Raw genomic sequence first — 9,499 nt, forward strand, 5'->3', positions numbered from 1 at the left:
GAGTAGAAATGCTCAAAGAATGAATCCAAACTGAGCTTTCTATCCCAACCAAACTGACCATGTATACCAGAGAGTCAGTATATTTGTTTACACTTAGCACTTTACAAATACAAAGTGAAAAATTAGTCAACCTTGTGGCCCTTATTCAGTTCCTGTTCAAATTACTGAGACCTTTGTCATTGTCTTATTTGGGAGAAAAACTGGATCACTGACAGAACAGAGATGGAGCCAGACCTGTCCTGCATGTAGGCTTATTTAAGCAATTCTGGTTTCTTAAGAAAGCAGCTTTGTGCGTATATTCTTGCCCCTTGCAATGACGTCAAAGTTATTCCATCTACCCAGTGAAGTCTGAATTTGGAGATGTAAAGCCAGAAGAAGAAAGTGCTCTCTGGTCTCAGAGGGAGCAACAACACTTTTGTGAAACCTTGTAATCAGTGACTTAGTGTTTGCTGTTGCAGCTTGTAGGTTTAAAGGTGATGGTCAGTATGTAATGAAAAGGGGACACAAGTTTATAAGGAGACACAGTTACAAAAGTCTGCTATTTCACGCAGGTCAGCCCCTCCATACTGACTTACCATTCTGCTGCACTGGCTTTCTAAGCAGAATGGTTTTACTTGTTTCAATGCTCTTTGGCATACAGGCGCTTTGCTCCTGGGCTGCTTCTCCTCCTGCCAGAAAAGCACCAACTGCATTGCTTTCCCCCACCTGTGATGACACCGCAGTAGAGGAGGCTGCAGATCTGGCTCTTCGCCAGATCAATGCTGACCGAAAAGAGGGCTACATACTCAGTCTCTACCGAATTTTCAGTGTCCGAGAACATCCACAGGTAAGTTACCTGCTTGTTTTGTATGCATTTTTCCCGTGAAGAGTCCTGTGTCTATCACTGTTCCTTAGAATATCTGTTTGAACTAAGAAATATTTCAAAAGGCAAATGTAAAGTTACATTCACAGGACTCCAGAGGCCATGTCAACTTTACACACAGATGACTAGAAACAGTTTCATCACCACTGTGGGCAATTAGAGAGCAAATCTCAGTCACGATTCTCTGCTGCCTGCCCCTGGAATAGCTCCAGGCATCAGCTCAAATTTGGTATGAAACACCACTACTCTGATTTAATTTCATTTTACACCTTCCTCCCACTGCCTTGAGCAGTTGGAGTGCAAAGGCTATTAAGTCATCGTGCATTTTGCACAAAAGATGTAAGCACTAACAGGTGTAAACACATACAGCTTGGGACCAGGGGATTCCTTCACAAACCTCTAAATGATGACTCATTCACCAGAAGAAATCTGAATCCAGTTCAAGTGCAAAAATTACACTGGAAATAGCTATGGAATATCACTCTCATATCCTCAAGTATCTTATTTCTCTATGTGTGCTTAATTTATTACTATTTTGTGTTACAATAGCTGAATCTACTGGCGCTAGCCGGGGACAACCCGAAATGAGTACACAAGGCCTACAACACATAAGGCACTGCAGAAGCATACTACTAACATTCCCTGCCAGGCTTGCTCGCTTCCCATAACCTTACCTGAAAGGCCGACTTCTGAACTCTTAGAGAAAATCAGGCTCATTGCCAGATGTTTAAAGATAGGTACTGGCAAGGATATGACACTACTTCCTGCTGCTCTCACAAGGACATAGTTTCTGCAGACTCGCTGTAGCCTCCAGCAATCTGAGATCTCATGACTAAAGATGCACACTTTGCTGTGCTTTGCACTGTGTTCTCCATATTGCTTTGCTCAGGTGACAGAATGTGTCCACTAAGCAACTGGATCAGGCCTCTTGAGGATTTTTTCCACATGGGATGCCTCTGAGCTGGCCCAGAACCCACATCACCAGCCATGGAGTTAGGTACTTAGCCTCCCATCCTGGGGCTATTTTCTACCGACAATAATTAGAGCACCCCTGTGACCACCCTAGATTGCAGCATGGTGGGTGCAGACATGCTATAAACCACTTCATTCATCTCCCTGCTTCTCCCTTCACCCATGTGAAATGTATCAGCACAGGAGAATTTTGGTCCTTCTTTGTGACTTAATTCCCCAGAGACTTAACTTATTGCCTTGGGGCATACTTTGCTCCTTGTTCATTTAGGGGTTTAATTTACTTTTATTCTTATTTTTTGCATCTAATATGCTTATCCTGCAAATAAGGTATTTCAGGACACTGCAATAACAAACTAGACAATCTAAGCCCTTTGTCACATTTTTGCTGGTGCTGGGACTGAGTACATAAGAAGTAGTCAGCTATGTCAGGGATGTTCAGGGACAGTAACTACCTTACGCAACCTTCGATTTCTCTCAAAAGTATAAAGAAATCTTTTTTTTTATTAGTCAGTGGTCCTTCCTTCCATTTTTTTAACCAATACTCTGGATAAAAACATTTTCAATGTTACTTCAAATTCAAATCTGCCCTTAAGCAACCTGTGGTTCATTTTTGCTCTAATTGAAACTAATGAGCCATCTGCTATTAACTTATATGCAAGTAGGACAGAGCTTTTCTTTCATACAAGGTACTCATGATTAACTTCACTGACAGGCACTTAACCAAAATTACAAAACATGCCAAAATATGTAATTTCTTTCCCTCGCACCAGGTCACCCTGCCACAAAGGCGATGCTGCGCTGCCACCACATCTCTTCTGGCTCCCAGGCTCCCCAGCATGCATTGAAGCAGCTCTCCTAGCATCAGCAGCGCTGGGGAAGGGGTCTTTTTGGCAATGCAGAAAAGACAGAAGTTTTTATTCAATACTAAGAAGATATCAAAGAGCCTTTGCATAACGGTCTTTTAATGAAAATTAAAATAAGGATGATGAAACCTTCAGAGATCTGCTGAGCTCTGAATAAACCTCAAATTATCCTTTCCCCAGTAGAGGATGATACATACAGGAGCAAGTAGGCAAAAAGATACATAGATTTTATAATAATCTCATCTGCACATTAGAGCTGATATTGTACAAGAAAGCTACAGGCAACAGGAAATACAGTTTGGTCCACCTTGGTTGCATTTAATATTTCCAAGATCACTGAGCTTTGCAATCAGTCTTCATGAATCAGCTGAGTAAACCCATCTCACATCAAGCACGTTTGATTATAAGAACATTTCTTTAATGAGATATGTGTGTGCTTTTGCCTCCAGAATACCTGAACCACCAACTTGAAAGCTCAGGTCACCAGTCCCAACTTTGGAACTCCTTAAAGATACACATTTTACTTGGCTATTACTTCTTCATGCAGGATAGTCTTAGTGATGTTCTTTTCTCATAGAGAACATATTTAAAGTTACAAGCTTGTACCAAATGCTGCACTACTCAAAAACCACATTTTCAGCAAATGGTAATTACTCTTTGACCAGTCTTACTTTCTGTTTACTAATTTAATATATATTAGCTATCATATTATGGAGACATATCATCATGGTATTTAGGTACCTTGTATGTAAACAGAAAATTATGATTAGTTTCTTCCCCAGAAGAATCTATGCAGCCAGGTGTGGGGATACTGCCGTGCCGCTGTACATAGTGCTGCTGCGCCTCAGCTTCACTCTTTGTCAAAATAGCTTTTGATCTTTTCACGACCATCAAAACGACACTTATAATTAAACCTCAGGATTAGTGTAGGCAAACCCTGAGAGCTCAGTGCAAGGCATTACCAGATTACTTCAGAGAATACTTAGGGAAAAAGGAGGATATGAAAATAAAAAAATGGTATAAAGCATGGTAAGTTGCATATGTAAGAATATAACTTAGAGACAAAGCTAAAAAAACAATTTAGTCATTTTTTATATTTATTTTCTATTTATTTTGCTTTTTTATATTTGAAGAGTTTAGTATGACATTTACAAGTATATATGGTAGAGCTCACTTAAAATCACCATTCCAGTCTCTTTCCAGGTGTGACCAGAATAGTTCATGTCATGCGGTCTCTTCAGAAAGCAAGGACAGATACCTCTTAGTGGTTTTCCAAGCAGTATAAAAACAAAAAAAGTCAGCAGTATTCCAGCCTTTAGATGCCCTATAGACTGATCTTCAGTTACTGTTAAACGTAAATCAAAACTGAAGCCAAAACTGTACTGATACTGACCCCAGACTTCTACAAGATTCTTGCTCCATAAAGTGTTTTCTCCATAAACCAGTGAAATCAACTAGGAATGAATGAATGCTGCTCTTGTTCAGTTTTGGTTTTCCTCCCTTTTCATCAAAGACATAATCTCAGTCTAAACATGCAGTTAACACATCTACACAAAACTGGGATGTGACCTTTTCTTTTTTTGTTTTCAGGAGATCACTGGTTCTGTCTTCTATCTCATCTTGGATGTAGTAGATACCGAATGCCATGTGCTCAGCAAAAAGTTGTGGAAGAACTGTACAGCCAGATCTGCTCATACAACTGTAAGGATTTTATTTTCTTATTTAATCTCAGGTATGATGAGTTACTCAAGTGCTACTGATGACAGCAAAATCCCTACACATGCATTTTTAGTAGGCAGCAGAACTTAGAAGAAATCAAACCCCATTTTTTAAGGTCCACAGTTTTCCTTTGTACTTTCTAATCAGTTTATAGACTGGTAAGACTTATTTTAAAAAATGAAAATTAAAAGAAAATTTTTGACCAGAGCTAATAAGCAGACATAACTAAATAGCCATGCTACGACTTTATTTAGAATAAATGGTTTACTTTTTATAGCAACCATGTAAGAGTTTATTTTAAAGACAGCCTGTCAAGAAGGGAATAAAAGAAATTCACTTTTATATAATATGCGATTTTTAGTTTAATTCCACTTTTATTCTGACAACTCTGCAAAAACTGCACTGAAAGAGGAGAAAAAAGAAAGCTCAGCAAGATAAGCAGCAAAGACAGAAAGTAATCTAAGACTGTAGCTACAGGTGACCAAAATGATTCTGAACAAGTGAAAAAAAAAATATAAAATGAAGAATAATGAGAAAGAAGCTTCATGTGAAAAAAAAAAGAAGTTATGATTAAATTGTCCTGAGCTGCTTCTTAGGTCAATCAGTTTTCATTTTTAAATGAAAAACTGGAAAATAAAAAAAAAGAATTCTGCTCACTCCTGCTTACAGTGCTTTCAGCAGGAAAATGGTACAAAGCATATATGGTCGATATAGCTTCTGTTGAAGTTCTGTCCTAGAGGCCTTGATCATAGATGTGACAATATTTAAGAAGCACTCAGAGAATATACATTCAGCTTTGAAACATAAAGGAACAATGGATATTAATAGGCCAGTATTTTTTTCTGCCATGAAGTCAGTTTCTTTGTGTGCAAGGGTGATTTTACCATGCCACAAAACTGATTCAGGGTCTTTCCTACCGCTCTCCTTCCTTACTATGGACATAGGGAGAAAGGGGAAGGTGGAAGACAGGTGACTGGATCCAGACACTCTGAGCTGATGTCCAGGTTTAAGCTCTCTGGGTTCTAGACAGAGACACAGCTCCCAGTGCAAGGGCCTGGCCAGGGAAATCGTTCTGTGACACTTGGGCGCTTCTTAGCTGCCAGAAGAGTGGCCTTGTGTAGGCCATCCTGCAGACAAACACTGCACCTGTGCAGCTCAGACTTACACCAGGGGAAGATCTGGCCTTTTATTTCTGAAGGAGATACTTATAAATGTGCTTCATTGCTATTTGAGTATTAACACAATGTTTTTCTTGAAAAGAATTTCATGACTGCAAGGAGAAAACGAACCACTCACTGTCTAGGTAGTAGATGATCAGTGCAAAGGGTGCAATATTAATTTTTTCTAAATGTTTATATTTTTTAGGTTTATGGTCAATGCAAAGCAACTATCTACATTAATCAGGCAAGAAATATTGCTCATCTGAATACTTATGAGTGCATTTTACAGCCAGGTATGTCTTTAATACACTCAATTTAAAAGAGGACTGGAAAAACACTCTTTGCCGTATAGCATTACTTTAAATTTTAATTGTAATTATGGCACCACAGTGTCTCCATTAGCTTTCAGCTGCCCTAATTTTCTAAAGTCAGTGATCATAAGGCCAGTGTGGTCTTGCAGCTCTAAGCAGTGCACTAGTAACTGTTTTTATCTCTGGGAAACCCAGCACAGCCTCTATATGGGCTTTTACCCTCTGGTCCAGAAAGCATTTTTATGAGTTTCTGAAAGGCAAGTAAAAACAGCAGGCCCACCATGAGTAGGTTGCCTCCACTGCAACATTTTTATGGGTCTGCAAATTCATAAAGATTCAAAATTGTTGAGTGAACCAAACCGCATATTGTTACTATAGAGGACTGGGGGACAAGCAGGTAGCATTGGGAGCATAGATGCATTTACAGTGACCTATACTATCAACATGCTCTTATGGTTATGCTTTCTTTAATGACATACATTGTTTTGTTTGAATAAAAAGTTCCACCCAGGTATATTTGGACAGTATGTCCTGACTGTCCAGTTGATGACTGTCCAACTGAGCCCAAATATTTGGAAGCTGCTGTTCAAAGCCTTGCCAAATTCAATGAAGAGAGTGAACAAACTCATTATTTCTCTGTCCTCAATGTCACAAGAGCTTCCATGCAGGTAAGTCAAGGCTCATCTGACTTGCTTTACCCCTCAAGAAGTATGGATCTGCCTGTTATACTTTATATGATTTGTTATGTCTTACAGGTTGTTTAGAGTTTGTGTCTGTATAATATAAAGAATACTTCTGTGCAGAATTCTCCCGGGAAACGAGGTTCTGCATTGATCTAAGACTTTGATGCCATTTATTGCAGAAAGAAGGGTTTTATGCAAAACTCAAGACACAGATTTGTGTTCCAAAGTTTAGGAAAGCTTCACTGTGAGCTCTTTCTTCTATAACCACCATGAATTAGTGACTCCTTAACAGAATGTATTTAATAAAGCACAGTCATCCCTTCCAACACATACCAGTAATTCACTGCATGAGTTTAAACACAGTTTAAAACTAATTTTAGACTAAAAGGGAGTTAAAGATCTCCTGGCTAAATCCTGTTTGTTTACCACAGTAATATCCGGTCTCTCTAAAATTCATTATATGTAGATAGCAACGTGGTTTTCACTCTTTGTCTCAAACTGTTAGGTATTACTACAATACAGTATTTAATTACTCCCATTTTCCAACCCTGAGGTACTTGCATTTCAGAGATAGAAAAGGTGATCCTGTTCATTAAAGCAGCCAGAAATGATCACAAGGCACTGAAGAGGGTTTTTGGATATGTAGTTCTATGTGAATGTTAATTTATTACAAAACCCAAACTCATTTCAATGATAGCTAATCCATGATTTACTAAGATTGTGCATATATAAGAAGTAAAAAATAACCAGGCAGTAAAGCAGCACTGTCTAAAAATCATTCTCCTGCAATACAACTAACAGTAATGCCCCAAGTATAACCTGCCCCTTCCACACTTTGCAGGAGGTTTACATCTATTTCAAGGTCTGCAGAATTATTCCTTCTTCCTGACACATGCACAAGGTCTAATTGCCACTGGTCTCTCATTAACAGTGGGTCGTTGGTCCTGCATATTTTGTAGAGTTTTTAATTCAGGAAACATCATGCTCCAAAAATGACACGATTGCTGACATCTCTAAGTGCAAGCCACTTTCATCAGAACTAGCTGTAAGTACTTTTTCTTGTGTAAATACCTGTTTTTCAGATGCTATGATTCCTCAGTGAATACTTAGCCTATTCCTTTGGTTCTTCACAGACAAGAATTAAAGCCCACAGGTGTCTTTTTGTGGGTTGTAACTCTATACTGCCTTCCAACTGTAAAAACTGCTTTTAGAACAGAGAAAACATTTCAGTAAAAGTTCTGAATTTTTTTCCTAGAAGTCCATGAACAAAGAAAACGGAAAAAAATACCATCCAGAAAAAGACAGTGTAAGCCATCACCTTACAAAACTGATTCATTCTTCCAAGTAAACATAGACAATAAATCACAAACAATGCATAAAGGGTATATTCATAGACAATCAGGTCAGCTAAGGAAAACATTTAGGAACTAAGGAAAAAATTATAAGAGAAACTGAAAGACTAAATGGGCATGCTGCCAAGAGATAACATTTCAGGCCCTGTCTTAACTGATATCCAGTGGTACCTACAACCCATTAAAAACACAACTATTAGAAACAATATTTTTTCATGGTGTCTTTCACTAGAATGGTGTGAAATTGGTTTTGCCTGAAAAATGATATTATGTTTTATTACACAACTTGCCTGCACAGGGATATTCTGCTGCAGCAGAACTTATGTGTGCTGTTGTAGTTGGGCCTTAAGTAGCCAGCGTATTTTTACTACTGTGTTACCTACCCCTCCTTTACAAACATAAAGCCTTTTTCAAAATGCTGCCTGCCTTTGTAAGCTTGCCAATCCCAAAATAAAAGTTTGCTCAAGCTGCTTATCCCTACAAATACATGTAGAAGCTATAACTATTCATCCTTCCATAATCACTTATTTTAAAAGATAGGAGCTAAGTATCAGTGCTACAATGTGAAAAAATGTTTGCATTTTCTTCTTCCAGCAAATAGGTTTCTGCAAAGGCTCTGTAGTAAAAAGTCACTTGGAACACGAACAGTTTGTCACAATATCCTGTGAAATCTACAGTATGCAGGTATTTCTTAATCTAATCTTAATATTGCAAGAGTAATACTCCTTTACAAAACAAGAATTGAACTCTTGAAAGCCCAGACATTTTTAAGTTTTCTTATTCACAAAGATATGGGCTTCAAGAAAGTAATAAGGCCAAATCAGGAAGAAATCTTCCTTGTGATAAAACAGACTGTTGGTAGGTGGATAAAAAGGCAATAGAATAAGTATAGAGTCAATTATACAAGAATGTGTTTAGAATGCACTACAAAGAAACCATAAATAACAAAGGGAATGCAAAGAGCAATAACTGTGTAGTTACCCAAGTTTCATGCACCCATATTCACTGGCATAAGAAGTAGTTTCATCTGTCTATCCTTTGAGCTTCTGTTCTGCAGATGGTCTTTGCAGACCGGAATTAAGGGTGACCTTCTTCATATCTGAAAGAATTTGGAATAGCTTCAATATAGGTAATGCTTATTGCCTGTTATTTAGGATCCTGCCACTGAAGAGGGGAAATGGCAAGCTAAGCAAACACCTGGAAAATCCAGCCAGAATAATCAACAAGCTTTTCCTTCAGAAACCAGTCCTTTCTCCCTACACCTAGAAAAAACAGTGGGCTGGGTTAAAATTCTACTGCCTTCAACAGAAGAGAACACCTCTTTTCAAAACATACCAGAAAGTCAAAATGAACAGAAAGATAGAAAGCCAGTTCCACCTGAGGCTGTTCGTGCTACACCCGGTCTTGATGTAGAAAAGACTCACGTAGAGAAACCAGACTTGACAGAACCAGTCACTGGAGCAGTTATTCTCCCTTTTCCTGAAGAGCTTTCTCTATCAGACTCATGCCCAGGAGAAGCAAAGAAGATAAATTCCATCCTCCAGCCTTTGCTGCCTAAAAAGCCTACCAAAGTCTAG

The 9,499-nt window shown here is 38.6% G+C and overlaps 1 protein-coding gene across 1 annotated transcript; it reads left to right on the forward strand.

Annotated features, from left to right (window-relative positions):
* Positions 1–604: 604 nt before the first annotated feature.
* FETUB (fetuin B) lies at positions 605–9,499 on the forward strand (the record flags this gene model as incomplete). Its single annotated transcript, XM_082003629.1, has 7 exons — positions 605–826; positions 4,288–4,398; positions 5,782–5,869; positions 6,389–6,555; positions 7,502–7,615; positions 8,517–8,606; positions 9,077–9,499. The coding sequence occupies 7 exons, from the start codon at positions 605–607 to the stop codon at positions 9,497–9,499; spliced, it is 1,215 nt and encodes a 404-aa protein (XP_081859755.1).

This window comes from Phaethon aethereus (assembly GCF_964289735.1).
Source record: "Phaethon aethereus genome assembly, chromosome: 9".
NCBI lineage: Eukaryota > Metazoa > Chordata > Aves > Phaethontiformes > Phaethontidae > Phaethon > Phaethon aethereus.